Here is a 21,526-nt window from a genome sequence, read left to right on the forward strand (position 1 = left end):
AATCCTTTCATCCTCAAAGGTCTCCGTTACATGTACATGGGTCTTCATATAGAAGATGAAAACGGACTTACATTTACTTCAGTAGATGTATTTAATTTCTATAATCTGTAGTTTGTAACTGAAACTAGATTAAGGGTATATAAAGCCCTTTGATATAAATGTTGCAACGAAGTAGTATTCTCATATATTGTCATGATTCAATCAAAGATAGTTATTATAACGTAATAACCCAAATTAATCATGTCAGGCCCGTGCATAGCACAAACTTCCCTTCTAGTAATAAGATTCAATAAGCGGTTGGAGATCAGAGAGTGAACAACCCACCTCTAATTCAAAAGTTATGGTTGAATCACAGAGAAAGCAAAACAGAAGAGCTTCTGGGAGGGAGGGATTAATAATAATACTAATAATAATAAGCGGTTGGAGGAAGCCTCAGAAAGGTGAGAAGCCTGTTCACAAAAACACGACAATGAGAGCTTAAGAGTTAATTGGTTATATGGGTAATAACTAAAGAGTTGGACCAAATTTCATAAATTAGATCACTTGAAAAGTATTGGCCGGAATTATCTCTAAGATCGTTTAATTGGTGGGATGGGATAGAAAAGGATATCTCATAGGTTGAGATAACTCATGGAATTAGCTATTCCACCTTATATATGGAATTGTTAATTTCATCATTTTAGTTCGGATATTGGGATAAAATATTACTGGGACTAAGTAGGCGTTTGCTCATGAAAATAAAATATTTTTCACTTTATTTGAAAATTTGAAGTTGGAATTGAAGGGTCTTTCGGAAACAACCGCCCTACCTTTCAAGGTGGGAGTAAGGTCTGCGTACACTCTACCCTTCCAGACCCCACATTGTGGGATTCTACTGGGCATGTTGTTGTTGTTGTTGTTGAGTTGAAGATGGAGTTGTGTTTAGTTATAGTTTCTGCAAAAAATATTTGGTTGTTTGAATGTACTGAAAGTGAAAAAAAAAAATGAAAAAAGAGTTTTAGTTGTTTTCCAAATTTCAAATACAACTTTAAGTCATATTTGAAATTTTCATGGCCAAACGTTGATTTATTTTCAAATAAAGTGCAAAAAAATTTTCATCAATAAACGTTCCTAATTTAATACCCATAATCAAACGCAAGATAAAATAATCGTACCTTTATCTCACCAACCAAACGACCCTGGATTCTTCTTAACAAGGGACCTGACCTCCTCCTTCTTAACCCGGCCCAAATCAATCAAGCCCAACAAATTACACAACTGGGCCTCAAGCCCATCCTTCTTTCAGTAAATACCAGTGCCTACCCAATAATATCCTTCTCTGGCAATCTAGGGTTTTAGGTTTTCTTCTTCGTTAATTTGCAGCTCCAAAGTCGAAAATGGTGAAGGGACGCCAAGGAGAGCGTGTTAGGTAATTAAATCATTTTCAGCGACTATTTACAGTCTCATTTTCATAAAATTCGCTTATAAAATCACATTTTTTTACTTCCCTTTTGCTTTTTTGTTTATACAGACTCTATACTAGAGGAACAGTTCTTGGATACAAGAGGTAAATTATTTTCGTTCTCTTTGTGTTTATACTTAAAACTTACTTATTATTATATAACGGATTCAGATTAGTTTGAATTTGAAGTATAGTTGATTGATTTTATGGAATTTTTGATTTGTGAATTAAGTTTACCTTATTTTATTCATTTTGTGTTTATACTTAAACTTATTACTATTATTTGCCCGTTTGGATTGACTTATAAGTTGCTTATAAGCTGTTTTCAGCTTTTTTGAGTGTTTGGCTGACAGCTTAAAGTCATTTTGTGCTTAAAATAAGTTCAAAAAATAATTGGGCCCATTTGACTTAGCTTATCTAAAGCAGCTTATAGGCATAAGCCCATCCAAACAGGCTCTATATAGCGTATGAATAGTTTGAATTTTAAGCGCAGTTGTTTTTTTAGGTAACTAACTTTTTCATTAATCACCAATGTTACAAACGAGGCTAACAATCATTGTCAACTGAATCAAAGACGAAAACTAGACTATGGGCCTGTTTGGATTGGCTTATTTTAGGTGCTTTTAAGCCAAAATGGTTTTTTAAGTTCTTTATAGTGTTTGTGTAAGATAAAAAAGTGCTTTAACAAAAATAAGTCAATAGGCATAAGTTAGAATTCCGAGACCCCATTATTCTGATGCATATAGATACAAATGGTCCAATGGGAGCAAGAATTTCAGGAACATTTGGAACAGTCCGTTTCGGAGCAGAAGAGACATTTTCAAGTAGTATTCGATTGATTACGTATTAATCAATATTCGATTTATTGGTCTGAGGTTATCAACAAAACTTATGGCTTGCCAAAAGCCATAAGCCCATCCAAATGGGCTCTATATCCCAAATAATCTATATCAGAACAAACTGCCAATGCACATCTAACTACCTGAGAAGTATTTACACTATCCAAGATTGAATTTTGATGTTTTAATCCAAGGAGTAGCTCTGACATTACGAGTAAAGGCCAGGTCCTAGTGATCTTGTCAATATCACCAAATTTCTATTCTTGAATTTCTTTCCATCCATCTAGCATGAACTGTTTCAGCATAAGCCATTCTGAAAATCTGTGCACTTTGAGTCTTCCCTTTTGCACTCTGCATAATCCACTGAAAATGAGTGTCCCATGTTGTCCCAATGCCAACTTGATTCTGCATCCATTTTAAATCATTAGCCCATAACTGCCTGGTAAATTGGTAATGTACAAACATGTGATCTCTTTTTTCATCCTCCATCCTGCACAGTTCACACTCAGGTTCTACACGGATTCCCCACTTCAATAGTCTGTCTTTAGTCATCAACTTATCTTGTATCTGCAACCACATGGTAAAGACAACTTTTGGTCTAGCAGCATTGCTAAACATTAGACATTTCCAAGGCACCCTAACTTTATCACCCAGCAGTCTCAGGTTAGTTGTTTGATCATGTTCTGCTGCTTCACCACTATTGCTTCCAAAATTTTCCTAGCCATCCAACATGCTTGCTGAGGGATATTCATAAGCTGAACAGGTTGACTCTTTTATATAGTATGTGTGGATTCATTTGATCCACATTTTGTCCTGTTTGTGTGTAAGATCCCAAAAGGTCTTGGCAATAGCAGCCTGGCTCCGAATGTGTAGGTTAGTGACGGTCATATGTCCAGTAGACTTGGGGGTACAAACCCCTTCCATGCAACCAAAGCCCTTTTGTAATGTTATTTGTACCTGACCATACATAACTTCTGCAATAAGCTTCAATTGCCTTAACCACTTTACTAGGCAATAAGAACTTCTGCATAGTTGATTGATTCTACGGAATTTTGATTTGTGAATTAGGTTTACCTTATTTTATTAATTTTGTGTTTATACTTAAACTTATTATTATATAGCGGATCCAGAGTAGTTTGAATTTGAAGCATAGTTGATTGATTTTATGGAATTTTGATTTGTGAATTAGGTCGAAGTCGAATCAGTATCCAAACACGTCGTTGGTTCAAATCGAGGGTGTGAACACTAAGGAGGAAGTAGATTGGTACTTGGGGAAGCGTATGGCCTATATATACAAGGCTAAAACAAAGAAGAATAACTCTCATTACCGCTGCATTTGGGGTAAAGTTTGTAGGCCTCATGGAAACAGTGGGGTTGTTAGAGCTAAGTTCACGTCCAATCTGCCACCAAAATCCATGGTACATTTCAGACTAATTTAATTATGTTGTAATTGAAATTTTTTCCTTGCTAAAGAGTAGTGTGTAAATGGTGCATTTATGTAGAAAATCTTCTGAATTTATTATCTTCCACTCTTGCAGGGAGCTAAGGTTAGAGTTTTCATGTACCCAAGCAACATATGAGGTACTGTATATTAGTTAATTTCTTTTTAGATGTTATGGACTATAGTTATTAATGTGTTATGTGTTTTCTACATTTGCTCAAATTGCCCTGCTATAGGACATAGATTAATGAGTAAAGGATCTTTTATTTTGTGCGGATGGAAGGACTGTTTTGTAATTTATTTCAAGTATTTGTAAAAGTAGCGTACTTTTGGATTGGCTCTGACCATAAGATCCTTGGACAGTTATAAATCAATGTGTTCTCTTACCTGATAAATTGAAAGTTCATTCACTGACAGACCTAGCTGCTGTGAGAAATTTGCTCAAACCTCGAAGTCTGGAGGTACTCAACCATATTTAACACTTATGCTATGCCAGTCATCTACTATACTTCCCCTTTTTTTTTCTCCCTACATCCAAAAAGTGCATGAAACAGAAAATTGTTGTATACTTCTTGTGTTCCTATGGAACAATCTCCTATTTTTTCATCCTACACGAACCAAAACTTACAAACACAAGTTACACATTTCTTGAATATCTACACAAGCATCAAGCAGATAACCAATTGTGATCCTCTGCTTGGATAGTGTAGAAAGGGTGAAGGTTTTGTAGCAGAGCTGTTTTTGAATTGTTATCATAGTAGATATAATAATGAGCCCTGAATTTTTTTTTTTTTTTAAGATGGATTTTCCTCTTATATTTGTCTTGATATGATGGTGTCATTATCAGATGTTCTAACCGGTTCATAATATCCCGCTGTTCCACATTACTATTCTGTACAATCAGCCTGTTGTTACCTTCATGTTGTGCTGTTGTGACTGTCATTTACAATTGCCTTCCTGTACTCCCTACCTGTTGACACTACCTGAAGTTGGTAACTGATTGTGCATATTTACTCTTGCAGCAAGGTATTGAATCGATGCTTGCTTGGACACGCCCTAGATTTGTCTATCAAGGTCATTAGTGATTAAGGACTTGAATTTTAGATATTGTTGGACATAAATTGTTTTGGGCTGCGGAGTTACATTTTTAGTCATTTTGTTTATCATGTATTGGGAAATACCAAGGAGTGGACATCTGATTAGATGCTGTCTAATTTTGTTCTTGGAGTTCATTTGGTTATCTTTGCTCTTAAACAGCCAACAGTTTTTACAATTGTCCTTCGGCAAATGAATAGTTTAATTGTTTTGGTGTAATAGATTTCATCTGGAAGCTCGAACTAAGGTCTGTTTACAATTGAGCACCTATACACCCGATGAGTGTTATTATGAGATGTTTGGCTCAAACTTTGGAAAAGCTTCTATGCGTGTTTTCAAGTGTCCATTACATGGATAAGTCAAGTAGTTGACCATTTAAAAATATATCACCTTATTATTTAATTATACACATTAGTTTAGTAGTTAACTTATCCATGTAATAGGCGCCTGAGAACAAATACTATTAGTTATTATGTTTTCAGGTGCTCAGTTTGAGCAGGTCATAGTTTAAGTGTGTGTAAGTGAATTATTCTTGACAAGTTTAAGGGATTGTCAATATATTCCACAAATTGTTGTTCTGAGAGGAGTTTGATAATCAATAACAATCTCGTGAATCTATGCTTGTAATACAACTGTTCATTCGGTTATACTTCACCTTAGTTCCAGAATTTTGGATATAAATTGTTTGCTGTAACTGTTCCCAAACATTTGAAGTCCCAATGAGGTTTACTGGGAACTTATTATTGCAATATACTACGTGATACGTTACACAATTAGCTATTTTGACTATTAATCATTCTTGAAACACCTGCAATCTTTTTCCTCTTTCTCTACTCGAAAGCCATTTTGACTACAATCACGCTTCTTGTCTGAAGAAACGGTAATTCAGAGCACTATATCTCATTTTACAGAGGAGTAGACTTATTAGTTTCTCTATTTCTTGGCTTGTAGTATAGTAGTTGTCCTTGTTCGCCGTGTCAGCACTTGAGTTTTTATCAGAAAAGCAAGTGTCCGGCAGCTACTAGTTAAGTTTATTCCTGTAAACAAGTTGGAAATTTGCGTCTCGGCATTAGGAACTTGGTGAAATTTTAAGTTAGCCCTTTTCAATGTGGGCTGCATAATCAATTAGTAATATACATGCTAACTTTAACATTGGGTGCCAATTTGTTGGAACTATCGGGTGCGGTTAAGTTTTGTGTTCCTAATAATACAGCGTATGCACAATGAGTAACACAGATGAAATGGAGATTCCCTATGCGGTGCAGGGGATAAGATGGCTATTGCACGCAATGTTTGGTGGTGCTTGGTAGAAAGCATGTTAGGCGTCATCATTTGTACTTAATGAAAGTCTGAATTTTAATCACTCAGATCTCGGTCACTAAGTGTGTTTATTCTTTAGGTCTGAATGAATCTTAATTATTCAGATCCAGCACAGTAAGTGCATTTGTTTTTTCCGTTTTAAAAGCTCTTAATGAATCTCAATGAATCAAATTTGTAACAAAATCTTAACATAAATCATACTCAAAATATATTCAGATTTATTTCCTCCAAATTTCATCGTCCTCTTCAGGGCATAAGTGCTTCAAATATACTTAGCATAGAAGTTCTTTAAGAACGCGGAACATAACTTGTAAGATATTATGATGCAAAAATATAAATTTATATTCTACGAAAAAGTTTTGTTAGCGGGGAAAAAAATTAAAGACCAACACAAACTAGGAACGAAAAGTGCAAATGACCCGACCTGAACTACTACTTCTTAATCCGGCCCAAATCAGTCAAGCCCGAGGAATTATACAACTGGGCCTCAAGCCCATCCTTCATTAGCTTTAATACTCAGCAGTTTAGGGTTTTAGGCAGGCATCATAGTCAGTTAGCAGCTCCATAATCGAAAATGGTGAAGGGACGCCAAGGAGAACGTGTTAGGTAATTTAATCATCTTCCGCTACAATTTCCATTCCCTTTAATAATTATTCCTCTGTAAAAAAAAAAAATCACATTTTTCACTTTTTTTTTTTTTTGCTTTTGTTGTTCATCCAGACTCTATACTAGAGGAACAGTTCTTGGATACAAGAGGTAAATTATTTTTGTTTCTTTTTGTGCTTATACTTGAAGCTTATTATTAATGGGATAATAGCATTTTTAGTCCCTAAATTATACTCCCGAGAAAAGTTGCAAATTATATTACTTTTTCATGTAGTTTTGAAGTATATAAATTTTAATCTTAAAATGCTGAGTTAATCTAATCCAATTTAGCTTCAAAAAGTAGTCAAATTTACTCTTGAAAAGCGAAAAGTGTCGCATGAATTGGGACGGAGGGAACAATAATATTCTGAATTTGGTCCTTGTGACATCTGGCGAAGCACATTTGTCTTTCAATTATCGAAATGTGTGTTTTTAGTCTTTTTATGTAAGAAGTATGTTGTATTTAAACTACTTTTACAACTATATTTTCCTCTAATATGGAGTAATTAAATGGTGGAGCGACTAATAATTATTGTAAATTTGTGAATATTCAGAATCAAAGGGATGAAAAGCGCACATTTCAATGAATTGAAGTTTAAATGGGCTTAGTCAGATATCACAATGATTACCAATAATTGAAGGACCAAAAGCACGTTCAATCTTCAATTAATCAAAATGTGTGTTTTTAGTCCTTTTATGTAAGAAGTATGTTGTTATTTGAACTACTTTTGCAACTATATTTTTTCGTCTAATATGGAGTAATTATCATAAATTTGTGAATATTCAGAAGCAAAGTGATCAAAAGTGCACATCATAGTTAATTGAAGGTTAAATGTGCTTATTCAGATACCACAATCATCAAAATTAGAATTTACCATTAATTGAAGGACCAAAAGTGCTATTAACCCTATTAATTATATTGCGGATCCAAGTAATTTGAATTTTTGAAGTATAGTTGATTGATTTTATGGATTTTTTATTTGTGATTTAGGTCGAAGTCAAATCAGTATCCAAACACGTCATTGGTTCAGATCGAGGGAGTGAACACGAAGGAGGAAGTAGATTGGTACTTGGGGAAGCGTATGGCCTATATATACAAGGCGAAAACAAAGAAGAATAACTCCCATTATCGCTGCATTTGGGGTAAAGTTTGCAGGCCACATGGAAACAGTGGGGTCGTTAGAGCTAAGTTCACGTCCAATCTGCCACCAAAGTCCATGGTACATTGCCGACTTAATAGAGCAGTAATTGAAACATTTTGCTTTCTAAAGAGCGTGATATTGTGCGTTTGTAATGAAAAATTTATGAATTTTTTGTTTCCATTCTTGCAGGGTGCTAAGGTTAGAGTTTTCATGTACCCAAGCAACATATAAGGTACTGTATTTTAGTAATTTGTTTTGTATGTTATGGTCTATAGCTATAATAACGTGTTACATGTTTTTCTACATTTGCTTGTATTGCCCTGCTATAGGACATAGATTAAATGATCGTTTAGTTTGTGGGGATAGATATAATTGGTCTAACTATTTGTAAAAGTTGCATACTTTTGGATTGGCTCTTAGAATAAGATCCTGGCATAATCACTGTATTAAAACACGGTGTTTTCTTGCCTGATAAATTGGAAGTACATTCATTGACATATACCAAGCTATTGTGATCAATCTGCTCTAAGTTTGTGACGTACTCAACCACCGTTAACACTCCTGCTATGCCAGTAATCTCCTTTACTTCCCTTTTTTCTCCTTACACCCGAAAAGTGCATGAAAGAAGGGATTCTTTTACGTCTTTTTTTTCTCCTATGGAACAATCTCATCTTCTTTCATTCCACATTAACCAAGATATACAAAGAGGTTCATCACCGTACTGTCTTTTTGTAGGCTTTTAAGAAATATTGATTACCTCAGTGTACCAGTGTCCATTCAGAAGTTTTGAAAAACTAAGCCCCGTAACATGGTCATAAGATGGTTATGCTTGCCGTTATGGATTAGCTATAGGGTTTTTATTGGCTTATGTTCCAACAAATATTACTACCTCCGTTTCAATTTGTTTGTCTTACTTTCCTTTTTAGTCATTTTAAAAAGGAATGACTCTTTCCTTTTTTGACAACTCTTTAATTCTAACATTTCACATGATATGTTCAAGACCACAAGACTAATGGACAGTTTGGTACATTCTACATATTTTTACTTTCTTAAACTCCGTGCCAAGTCAAAACCAGACAAACAAATTGAAACGGAGGGAGTATATCCGACTTCGATCCCTTCAAGGAACACATTTCTCTGCTTAGACAGTGGAAAAGGGAAGGTGTTCTAGCAGAGCTGAATTGCTATCATAGTAGATATAATATGACATTGAGATTCGCATTCACCATTATCTTGCTACCGCATGTAGTGTTTAACTTGTGACCTGAAAAATTAGATATTTAAGATGGATTTTTCTCTTAATACTTTATCCTGATATGGTGCTGTGGTTATCAGATGTCCTAACCAGTTCAAAATGTCCAGCCATTTCCACATCACAGTTCTGTAGAAAGTCTGTTACCTTAATGCCGTGTCGTTATGACAGTCATTTACAATTGCCTTCCTGTATACTTACCTGTTGACACTATTTGAAGTTTGTAACTGATTATACATATTTCCTCTTGCAGCAAGGTGTTTAGTTGATGCTTGTTTGGACGGCCCTACATTTGTCTATTCAAGTTCATTAGAATCTTTAAAACTAGTTGGGCATAAATTGTTTTGGGTTATGTGGAGTTACATTTTTAGTCGTTTTGTTTATCATGTACTTGAAATACCAAGGAGTGAACATCTGATTAGATGCTACCTAATTTTGTTCTTGGAGTTTCTACTTACGATCATTTGCTTCTCGTTGCTTTTAAATCTTAAATTTTGTTTAGTTGATGCTTGTTTGGACGGCCCTACATTTGTCTATTCAAGTTCATTAGAATCTTTAAAACTAGTTGGGCATAAATTGTTTTGGGTTATGTGGAGTTACATTTTTAGTCGTTTTGTTTATCATGTACTTGAAATACCAAGGAGTGAACATCTGATTAGATGCTACCTAATTTTGTTCTTGGAGTTTCTACTTACGATCATTTGCTTCTCGTTGCTTTTAAATCTTGATAGTCCAGCAAGTTTCGTAATTAGCTTTTTGCAAATGAATGGTTTTTCGGTTTTAATTATTATGCTTTGATGAGTTTGAAATAACCATCTCGAATATCTATGCCTTCTGTTTTATTCTTGTGCTTCACCTTTGTTCTGGAACGTTGAAAAAAGAGTTCAGTGTCGTAATTGTTCCAAAACATTCGAAATATCTTAGATGTTCACTATGAACTCATTATTGCAACATACGTGACTACATGTCGTTCAAAGTAGTTATTTTGGCTATAACCATGTTTAGACACCTAGAATTTATTTTCCACCTTTCTCTACGCGAAAAGTCATTTTGACTATAACGACGCCTGTAATTGCCTAGTGCCTAGTACTAATTGTTTATGTACTTTCATCAATAATAATAGAATGTCCTATGCTTTTGTTCTCGTTATAAGACTTGGATAAAGCTGAAATTTGTGTGATGATATTAACAGTATGTTCATTTTCTTGTATCTCTTTCGCCACTGTCATGTTCTCATAACAGAAACCTGATAAAAATTTGTTATCTTTTCTTGGTGACTAAGTTGTCGGTTGTAGAAAACTGAAGTTGAGATAAATAGGATTATTTTAACTAGTTTCAGCTTTCCTTCCTAGTCAAGCACCCTATTAGGCCCCGTTTCGACTTTGATATTAAATCTCGATACGGAATTAGGTTGGTTTGAAGTTGAATTGTTGTTTGGACATGCAATTTGAATTTTTAAGTTGTATTTTTTGTCATAAACATGAAAACTCACAAGTTGTGAAAACTATCAATACTTCTCCAATTTTTATACAATTTTACCAAATGAGCAAACCATAGTTCATTATAAAGTTAATACGCTACTAGAAGACATTTCTAAAAAATATAACATTTATTGATCAAACTTTAGTTCAATATAAAAGAAAATTAAACATCAAATTGTAGTGTAACAATTCTTTAACATAATCCTCCCGTATCATGTCGAGCATGCATTTCCGATCAGATGGTCAAAAAGACGAAGCGACATTGTTATTTTGGGTCAAGCTTTGCATTTAAAAATATATTTACCAATTTTTGAATATATTTTTATAAAATTTAAACTTATGGGTTAAGTTTTATATTTTAAAAAAACTTGAGATCACAATTGGAACCCAAATCATACTCTTCAAAGAATTTGAGATTTGAAATCATGATATGAAGTGAAGTTGAAATTTTATGCGATAAATGCTGATTTGAAATTAAAATATGAAATCATGTTTTCAAATCCTATGGTCAAGCGCCTACTAAAGCCATTGAACTTGTCTTTTAGGTTAGCCTTGCGGATAACGGGGTGGAACATGTTAGCATCATCACTTTGACGTGCAAAATGTAATTCCCCACAAATGAAGGAGATTTGAAAAGTTCGAGCCACTTAGTAGAGTGAACTTAGGGTAATAACTTGCTGAAAAAGTAGGAAAAGGTCTATATAATTAAAGAAAGTAACAAAAATTCATAAGAGAAGCAAAGCTCTAAAAAGTTAATTTAGCACCGTTAGGATGGGTGTGTTAAATGAGCGTGTCAGGCTGAACTTGATGTTAATAAATGAGCGGGTCGCTAATTTATCCAGAGGTTACTTCGGCTAGCTCAAGATGAAATAAATAATGGGTCTATATATCCACCGACTCTTATTAAGTTTTAATTTTTGTTTTTGATTCTTTATATAAATTGAAATATGAAATAAAATTTCTATTTTTTTTTTTTGTTATGGCTGTATAATATATCGAACTATAAAATAATTTAAAAAGTATTTTAACAATGTTTCTTTATGGCTCAATCTGAATTATATTTAGCTCAAATTAATCCATTTAAAGATTTCAAGTTTTGGTTTATTTTCACTGCTTAATATAAATTAGAGTTGCTCCAATCTTGAACTTGTCGGAGATGAACCTTAATGGTTGATCACGTTGTCTAATTAATCCCCTACTAGTACTACTTTCACACCATGTGTGGACCACTTTTTCTTGTTTATTCTGTAGCCATATTTTTTTCCGTTGACTAAGAAAATGCATGGAAATGTACTTAATTTTACTAAGATTGACCACTCTATTTATTACCTCATTATAAAAGTAAGTATATTTCACATATCCTACGATGACCCTATTTTTCAACTCGTTATAAAAGTATTTCTTTTTTTATGACGACTAAAAAGAGAAATGAAAAAATCATTTTAACTTTCAGACCTCAATCCTACTTATCATGATCATGTATCATGATGTTTATGATCAGTATGATTTTAAAAGGGTTTTATTTAATATTTGATATTTAAAACTTACAAAACAAATAACTACCGAAAGGAAATTTAAACACTCAAAAATTTCATCACATTCTATGCTTTGAAATCTGCTAATTTACCAAATTCTTGTACTATTTCTATGTAATTTGCAAGTAAGATTCAATACCAAAAATAAAAAGGGAAAAAAGAATGAAAAAATGCCAACTAAAATGAACTGCTACCACAAAAGCCAGCAAGAATGTTATACTATCATTTATTATCAAAAAACAAAACGCTAAGATATTTAAGTAATTTGTCTGCTTTCCTTTTTGTGTTAATTAGCATATTTCCTTTATTCTGTTCAATAGCAAAATTCTCCGAGGCACATGTAAGTTGGCCGGCTTGCATGAAAATGCTAAAAAACAGATCACTGAATTTAATATTACATTACATTACATAAAATAATAAAGATACCTAATAAAAGTCAAACAAAGTGCCCCTTTTACATTCATAATGCAGCTATACAAGTCTACCGACGCCTCTCACGTCAATGACAATATCATCACCTAATTCATTTTTTTTTTCACAAAAAACAATTTTATTAACCTTTTATCCTAAAAAAAACTCAAAACATTATTTAGTTACACATTGGGCTTTTTTTGTTTACCATTTGAAGATAAAGTTTTTCAAATTTGAAAAATCGGTCAAATTCAGGTGAAATTCTTTCTTCACTCACAAAAATTGAATTTATTTTCAAGTGAAATGTATATCGAAAACACAACTTCAATTTCAAATATTATTTTTCAAATGTATAGTGAAACTCTTTTTTCTAAGTCCAAATCAAATCTATGTCCAAATGCTTATTTACTTTATGTCAATTTTATGAGAAAACTAAAAAAAAAAAAAAAAAAAGATCTATCAACAAAGTTCCAATTTTGCCAACTCATCCTGTCTCTTAACGATTATCTTATTTTTGTTTCTGCTCGTTGTTATCGTATTTTTTTCTATCTTTGTTTGAGTCGAGAGTTTATCCGAAATAATCTTTATATATACCTTCTTAAGTTAGGAGTAAAATCTACGTACACTTTATCCTCCCAACCCTACTTATGAAATTATACTGGGTTTGTTGTCTTTGTTCATCATATCTCTTAACTTTTCTTTCTCGCTATTCATGAACTTATTCCAATACCCCCCAAAAAAAAAAACTAATTAATTAATTAATTACCACTTGCTAAACATAATATAACATATAGTACTAATTTGAATGACTAGTACTAAAGAAAACTCGTTTTACTACTTTGGCACTACTCCAAAACACTTCCTTTCTCCCATGCGTTTACCCCTTTCGCTCTGCAAATTCGTCGGTCATCTTTCTCAAAAAACTCCATTTTCATTTCTCAAAAAACCTCTCTTTTTATCCTTTCTATATTTGCTAAAAACTTTCACATTTTTAGCTTTATCTCTTCACTACAACTAAACTTATCAATCAATACAACATCCATTCTTCTTTTGTTCCACAGTATATTTACCTTTTTTGTGTCTTCGTCAAATGAAATTGAATCAGATCCAATTAATACTAAAAATGTTCTCAAAACCACTTCTTGTTTTCACTGTCTTCAACCCTTAGCAGATCCATTCTCCTTTCTACATAACAACATCTCCACTTCTTTAACCCTTTATATTTCCAAATTCTTGATTTTATTTTTTAACTCTATACAGTTTTCTGTTTCTGGGTTTTGTTTTTGGTGAGATTTTGAGTTGTGGGTATTTATTAGATTTTTAAAAAAATGTCGGTTATGAAGAATACAGGCCAATTCTTTACAATTGGGTTAGTAACAGCTTGGTATTCATCAAACATTGGGGTTTTATTACTAAACAAGTATTTACTAAGCAACTATGGGTTTAAATATCCAATTTTTCTTACTATGTGTCATATGACAGCTTGTTCTTTACTAAGTTATATAGCAATTGCTTGGATGAAAATGGTACCAATGCAAACTATAAGATCTAAAGTTCAGTTTTTAAAGATCTCTGCTTTAAGTCTTATTTTTTGTACTTCTGTTGTTAGTGGGAATATATCACTTAGATACTTGCCAGTATCTTTTAATCAAGCTATTGGTGCTACTACACCTTTTTTCACTGCTGTATTTGCTTACTTGATGACATTGAAGAGGGAAGCATGGTTGACTTATGTCACATTGATTCCGGTTGTTACCGGGGTTGTTATCGCCAGTGGGGTATGCCCTTTGTATATTTTAGTTGAATTGTAGTTCTATGTGTAATGATCTTGGTCTGTTTTGGTTGGTTTAAACATAATTTTAGTATGTAATTGTTATCATAGTAAACATAATTTTAGTATGTAATTGTTATCATAGTAAACATAATTGTTTGAACTTTGGGAATCATAATGGTGATTTGGGTGTGCTTCTAGCTCAATGAAGTCAGGATGTTTATTCAGTCGCTGCACAATATTTAGCACGTGCTAAAAGATATAGCGTCTGTGCTATGCTTAAGAAAAGGACTGCATTAGTAATTTAGTATTCCATATGACCAAGTTTTATTAGCGTTTTAGTTTTATCCAAAGCCGAAAAAAGGTTTTAGAAGGTTAAAACATCCGTTGAGCACCTTATGTTATTATAGATCCAAACACTTTCCCCTGCCAGGCAAAAGGATTAGCCTGAAGCCAAAGGGGAACATGCAACAGTTGATCTTGGTATGTTTTGGTTGGTTTAGTCAACTAGACTTTAAATTCGTAGTCTTATAACATAATCGTCTGAACTTTGGGAATCATAGTGGTGATTCGGCTGCCTACCACCAGCTTCTTAGCTCAATAAAGTCGGGTTATTTATTCAGTGGCCTGCACAATATTTAGAATGTACCAAAAGATATATCGTCTAAGCTAGGCTTATGAAAAGAACTGCATTAATATTCTTATGACCAAGTTTTACTACTAGCATTTTAGTTTAGTAGTCTAATATTGTGGGAAGAAAATCTAACGTATCTACTTAACAAACTGACATGGTTTCTATTGCTATATCTTTTCTTTTTCGTTGTTTAGTTTTCCTTCTTTCATTTAGGGAGTGGAGAACGGATGGGATTGGTGGATTATATAAGAGGGGTAATCTTTGTGTTAGATATGAAGATATCGTCCATGAAGCGTCCTTGATATTTCATGATCAAGGGTGTAATAGTCTTTGTAGAACTGATCCTTCTTTATTGTTAACATAATATCGTCAGATAAGTATTGTTACGAAGAATGAATTTGCTAAAAGAGAAGTGTTTTAGTGCTTATTTCCTTGTTAGTGGGATCGGTTCTAGTCAATCCATGATTAAGAGTAAGTTTTTTCCTCAGATTATATTTCTAATGGTAGCACGATGTTTAGGGTGTAAAAGAAGTAGTATCTTCTGAACTAGGCTTACGACAAGGATTATATTGATATTATATATGACTAAATTGTATAAGCAGTTTCATATTATTTGTGTAATGGTGTTGGAGAAATTTATTTGTGTCTGATACATTTCAATTTATCTTCTCAGGGTGAACCAAGTTTTCATCTATTTGGATTCATAATGTGTGTCGGTGCAACAGCTGCAAGAGCACTCAAGTCAGTGCTTCAGGGGATTTTGCTGTCATCCGAAGGGTAATTGCTGCATAGATTTGTGTGTTTTATATATATGAGTGAATCTCTAGCCAAGTTTTGCTTTTTGTTGAATGCTGAAATGTTTCCTTTTGAATGAAGGGAGAAGCTGAATTCCATGAACCTTCTACTCTATATGGCTCCTATAGCAGTTGTATTTCTATTACCAGCAACGCTTTTGATGGAAGAAAATGTAATTGGCATCACATTGGCACTTGCAAGAGACGATAGTAGAATCATCTGGCTTTTGCTATTCAATTCTGCTCTAGCTTATTTTGTAAATCTGACCAATTTTCTGGTGACAAAACACACCAGTGCCCTGACACTTCAGGTACCTCTTCCTCATTCACTTGTCAGATTTCTTTTCATATGAACTAGTCTTTAATATTGTCAGATAAGGTAGAGCGTTGCTCGTTGAATTCATAGATCATTGCTGCAATCTGACAATGAAATTATGATGCGATCTTTTCTCTATGATGTGAAAGTGTTTGTCTTTGAATTTCATGCCACAAATTATGCATGCACCTACTTATTCAAAAATCAACTCTTTCTTTGCTTCATCAAATTTAGCTCTCGTCTTGCTTAGTTTGATAGCTTGATTTTCTGGGAGGCACTTTTCACTGTCTTCGTTGCTCTTCAGATTCTCACTTCTGATAAATGCTACTCCCTCTGTTCCAATTTATATGGCACACTTTTATTTTAGTCTGTCCCGAAAAGAATGTCACCTTCTATAATTAAAAACAGCCTAACTATAAAATTCCCCTTTTACCCTTAATTAAATGATTTATAACCACACAAATGTCTATGGTTTGTTGTAGACCCCAAGTGTCAAAAGCCTCCCTTTCTTTCTTAAACTTTGTGCCTAGTCAAATAGCTGTATAAATTGGGATGGAGGGAGTAAATTTTTTAATTTCGTAAGCTTGGAGAGCTTCTGAAACTCTTAGTGAACAGTCTGCATGGAGGTTCGACCTTTCATCTATGATTTTTTTCTGTGTTTAGTTTTACCATCAATTTGTTATTTCAGACATTTTGGATTCCTTTTTATGCTATTTTTTAATCGATTGTTCCAGACTTCCAGGGCTAGAAATTGTATGTGTAAATGAATGAGGTTGCACTTCTCCCCTTACTCTTAGAGGAAACCACGGAGTGAGATATCAGGCAGATGAATCGAACTTAGAAAAGTTATTTAAAAAACACAAGTAATTGATAAAAAGATTAATTATGGGGATGGTGAAGGGTACCCACTTCGAAGTTTCGAGAGGATTAGTAGTACTCAAGCTTAGCCACTTATAGGGAATTTTGTCTTTCAGTGACAAACCCGTTAATCGAGATAACTTTTCATTTCAGAATGTTCCTGTGTTTGCTTATTAAAAACAAGAGCGTTACTTCAAGACTTATCCTCTTAGAGTTCGGTGGCGATTGCCGTATAATGAACCACGAAGAACAGTTGTACTTAGGTTTCCACCTCCATACCTAAGAAGAGGATCCCCCGTAATTAGCACACACATTAGGCAAATTAGTGAAATGTTTCATTTCCATAGAGTTTGGAAATATGTTGTAAACAACAATCCAATTGTTTATAAGAAGTCACAACTAGGCAAAACTATTATAAATGTTAATTAATCACAAACTAACTTTACACAGAGGAAAGAGTTGAAAATGTTGGCTCATGGTTTGGGGAGCATAAATTATATTATTTGATGAAATAGGACACATTTTAGGCCAGGAGAAGCTGAGCCATATAACTTTTTGTGGCTATAAACAAAGGTGCTACAACTTTGTGTTCAAGGAAAGTGTAATCTAAATTGGAGCACATCTTTTACGGTTGTAGCAAATCCATTCACATTCTTGATATGAAGAACTTTTCATTTGAATAAACATGTGTAGGTATTTTGCTGGACTGGATAGGAATTTAGTAAAATATAATTGGGATGGAGAGAGTACAAGTTCTTGAATAGTCTACAGTAGTTATAGTCTATTTCCTCGATTATTGTGCTTCCGTAATTTCTCTGCATTTACCTGTTCTTTATGGTTGAGGAGGAATGTGCCTGTTTTCTAGTTTCTTCTATTGATTTGTTGTCCTTATAACAAAAATTGCTTGATTTTACAGGTCCTGGGAAATGCAAAAGGAGCTGTAGCTGTTGTCATCTCAATCTTAATATTTAAAAACCCGGTGTCAGTTACAGGGATGCTCGGCTATGCACTTACAGTTTTCGGAGTCATACTCTATAGTGAAGCGAAGAAACGTAGTAAATGAAACATTGAAAATTATTCACTTGAAATGGTTCAACTTTCGCGAGGCAAATCGGATCATGCTCTTTTGCAGTAGGTGCCACGGATTTTTTCCTCAAATATTGTATCTTTTGCTTGGAACCTGTGAAACAGGGTTCCATCTGTATCAGCCAAGAGACAAGAATAGGCTGAATAGCAAGTCTTAAGAATTGACTTGATTTGTCTATCCATTCTTCCCGGGCTTGGGTAGTATAGATATCTTTTGTCTTAATTCATTCAGAAAGATTGTAAAATTGGGACTACAACACAATATGTTACTATAGTTGTCAAATTGATTTATTAATCAAAAGAATCTCAAATTAGAAATTTATAAATGGTCTCTTTATATGTGAGGGTAAGGGTGTTCGGTTGAACACCTTTGCTGCGCTGTGGCTCCGCCACTGAAAACCCACGTGACCGTAACTATGCTTAGTTAAAAGCATCTTGTTACTCTATTTTTTTATAAATGTTTGCGATATGCAATGAGAGTTCGAGTATGGGGATTGAAGAGTTAGTTTATTGGATAAACCTTTTCATATCATCACTCTGTTGATTAAAGTTCACTTGAACTTAACCTGACAAACTATGAGTAAAAGAATGGGGTGAGAGCTTGGGTTATTTCCAAAAAGGAAAGTTGATACTTTAAGAAACTTCAAAATCTCTGATAAATTGAATTGTAAGGAGCTTAACTGCGACATACTATTATTATTGGTTGAGTTCGCATATGTAAATTAGTGATATGTGGTAGTAAAGGATGAGGTAAAATGGTCTCGAGTTCGAGCTGTAGGGATAAATAAAATAGGCTTATATGCAGTGCAATCTAAATTAATCGAGCAAGTAAGTTTCTAATACCAAACGTTAGATAAAAAAAAAGTGTGTTGCGGGACACAAATAAGTTACTGTAGTAGTTTCCAAGTCATGGTTTATTTTATGAAAAAGCAAATGAATCTAATTTCAAGTTTGGTTTATTTTCACTAAATTAGAGTTGCTTCATTCTTGAACTTGTCAGTGATGAACCTTAATGGTTGACCAAGTTGTCTAATGGAGTAATCCCTACTACTTTCACAACATGGAATGGACCACTTTTTCTAGTTTATTCGTGAGCCTTAATTTTTCCTCGTTGACTACGAAAATGCATGGAAATGTACCTCATTTTAACGATATTCTAATTAAGTTATCCGTATATAACGATGCATTGGATTGGAAATGACCACATTACTTACGTGTAACATCATCTTGTTATAAAGATGGAGGATTCTTTTTTAATCTCTAACCTTGGCACTTAAAAATAATTTTTCAACATTTTCTGCTTTGAATTAACTCTCTACTAGAAAAATTAAAAGACGAATAGTAATTAAAATAGTCAAATTTCGATTTCATTCATCACATTCTAAGCTTGGTTGATATTTTGGGATCCAAATGTAGCTAATCTACCAAAATCATGTACTATTTCTATGCACTTCGCAAATAAGATAAATTAGAAAGTTAATAAAAAAAGAAGAAGATAAAATAGAAAGATGAGAAGGAAAAAGAAATGCGAAAATGACAACTAAAAATGAACTACTGCCCCAAAAGCCAGCAAGGAAGTTAGTTATTTATTATTGAAAAAAATCAAGACATTTATAAATAATTTGCCTGCTTTCCTTTTTGTGTTATTTATCATATTTCCTTTATTCTTTTTGCAGTAAAATTCTCCCAGACACATGTAAGTTGGCCGGCTTTCATGACAATACTGAAAAACAGAACACTGAATTAAATATTACTTCTTTTAATAATGAAGATACCTAATAAAAGTCAAATAAAGTGCACCCTTTACCTTCATAAGACAACAACACGTCTACCAAAGCATTTCACCTCAGCTAAAAAACCTTAAGCGGACGTTTGGTTTAAGCAATTAGGTGGTTATCCCGGTTTATAATTTTGAGATTAAACTTATCTTATATTTGATTGGAACTATTACTTAAATTTGTATTATACTAAAATTTAGATATAACTTATTTCACATTGAAGGTGAATAAGTTATCCACCACTATAAATTGAACGTAAATCAAAGTTCTAATGTTACCGAGAGTCATCCTATCTTCTTACCTTTTCTTTCTTGCTGGTAGTTCACGAGCTTACCACTATTCCAGAAAAATAAAAATAAAAATTAAGAGTATCATCTCCGGATCCTGAAAATTCAGTAATTTTTGCTAAAATCACATCGGGTCATTCACACAAATGCCCTATTTCGGGGGTGCTCTTTAATTTTTGTCCCTCAAATTGATGGTCTTTAATTTTGCCCTTCGGCACTTTAAGTGGCCGAAAATGTTACACCTCGTAGTCTTGTACGTGAAATTTATTAGGCGTTAGTTGTTTAAGTCTAGACGTGGAGCATTTATCTCATGGTTATGAGGGTTTAAGTTTATATAATAAACTATGGAAGACTCTGGGACTAAGCAAATCAAGGAAAATAAGTTTGTCGAAAATTTGAAATAGAATTTTGAGTCAACTTTGGAGGGGTATATCTCCATGTATATTAGGCGTTTTAAGGTGTTTCAAAATCCTAAAATGAAGTCTGTCGAGTCTAGTTTCTAATGCAACAAACCCTCGTCGATAGGACATCGGAGTAGAGAATTATAAACGTTACAAACTGAGCTGACAAAGCAGAAACAGGGCTGCTACAGTACCGCTATAGTACCGCCGACTTAGCCACTATAAAAAGGGTTAAAATCCCATTTTTCTCCATAAAAAATTCTCCACAATATTCCAGAAATTTCAGCCAAGAAGAGGGCTTTTGTACCACATAGAAGTGAGGATTTTGGGTAAAATTCAAGCTAAGGAGTATGAATCGAGAACCGGACAACGTGTAGACGCGATTATAATTTCATTTTGAGTTAGAGTTAGCTTGGGAACAAATAAATATTGAAGATCTTGCCACTTTAGTAAATATAAGGTATGAATCATTGAATCTTTTTCTTTATCAACATTGATTAAGGAGTATTTGCAAGAATAAAAGTTATAGTTTGTTGTGTTGATGTTGTTGGCTTATGGATTGAGGTTTGAAGAGAATTTTGGATGAAAATATATATATATATATATATATATATATATATATATATATATATATATATATTCATCTTGTATAATATTGAGGATGTTGTTGGTATTGTTTGGGAGTTGTTTTGGTATTTGGAGGAAGTCGATGATATAGGGGAGATGCTGCCCAAATTTTCGTGACCCAAATTAGACTTCCATATATTAGTGCTTATAAGTTGATGGAAATATGATGAAAGTATGATTAATGACATATATTTCTCGATATATAGGCTCGGGTGAAGGGCAAGCTTTGATGTAAGGAATTCTTTAAGTGGTGGCTTGACGGATAAGGTATGTAAGGTGTTCGTTTCCCTCTTTCTTTGGCACGAATCCAACTAGAATGTAAACACAAGCGTTCTATAACAAATCCACTCTATTCCCATGCCTTGTATTTCA

At 33.6% G+C, this 21,526-nt stretch overlaps 3 protein-coding genes across 4 annotated transcripts; all 3 read left to right on the forward strand.

Moving 5' to 3' along the window:
* The first annotated feature begins 1,261 nt into the window (after nucleotides 1-1,261).
* Nucleotides 1,262-4,975, forward strand: LOC132640366 (large ribosomal subunit protein eL33y). Of its 2 annotated transcripts, XM_060356943.1 has the most exons (6): nucleotides 1,262-1,408; nucleotides 1,511-1,546; nucleotides 3,470-3,698; nucleotides 3,819-3,861; nucleotides 4,139-4,182; nucleotides 4,744-4,975. In XM_060356943.1, exons 1-4 carry the CDS (start codon nucleotides 1,377-1,379, stop codon nucleotides 3,858-3,860), a joined length of 339 nt encoding a protein of 112 aa, XP_060212926.1. In that variant the 5' UTR covers nucleotides 1,262-1,376; the 3' UTR covers nucleotide 3,861; nucleotides 4,139-4,182; nucleotides 4,744-4,975. The 2 variants fall into 2 exon arrangements, with proteins under 2 accessions (XP_060212926.1, XP_060212925.1); XM_060356942.1 differs by lacking the exon at nucleotides 4,139-4,182 and having other exon boundaries at nucleotides 1,266-1,408.
* A 1,646-nt stretch (nucleotides 4,976-6,621) lies between these two features.
* On the forward strand, nucleotides 6,622-9,869 carry LOC132640367 (large ribosomal subunit protein eL33y). The gene is made up of 5 exons (XM_060356944.1): nucleotides 6,622-6,742; nucleotides 6,857-6,892; nucleotides 7,773-8,001; nucleotides 8,113-8,155; nucleotides 9,429-9,869. The coding sequence occupies exons 1-4, from the start codon at nucleotides 6,711-6,713 to the stop codon at nucleotides 8,152-8,154; spliced, it is 339 nt and encodes a 112-aa protein (XP_060212927.1). The 5' UTR covers nucleotides 6,622-6,710; the 3' UTR covers nucleotide 8,155; nucleotides 9,429-9,869.
* Nucleotides 9,870-13,411: 3,542 nt separating this feature from the next.
* Nucleotides 13,412-18,383, forward strand: LOC132640365 (probable sugar phosphate/phosphate translocator At3g11320). Its single transcript, XM_060356941.1, has 4 exons — nucleotides 13,412-14,380; nucleotides 15,681-15,784; nucleotides 15,884-16,112; nucleotides 17,892-18,383. The coding sequence occupies exons 1-4, from the start codon at nucleotides 13,931-13,933 to the stop codon at nucleotides 18,036-18,038; spliced, it is 930 nt and encodes a 309-aa protein (XP_060212924.1). The 5' UTR covers nucleotides 13,412-13,930; the 3' UTR covers nucleotides 18,039-18,383.
* The last annotated feature ends 3,143 nt before the right edge of the window (nucleotides 18,384-21,526 follow it).

Source organism: Lycium barbarum, chromosome 5 (assembly GCF_019175385.1).
Source record: "Lycium barbarum isolate Lr01 chromosome 5, ASM1917538v2, whole genome shotgun sequence".
In the NCBI taxonomy this organism is placed as follows: domain Eukaryota; kingdom Viridiplantae; phylum Streptophyta; class Magnoliopsida; order Solanales; family Solanaceae; genus Lycium; species Lycium barbarum.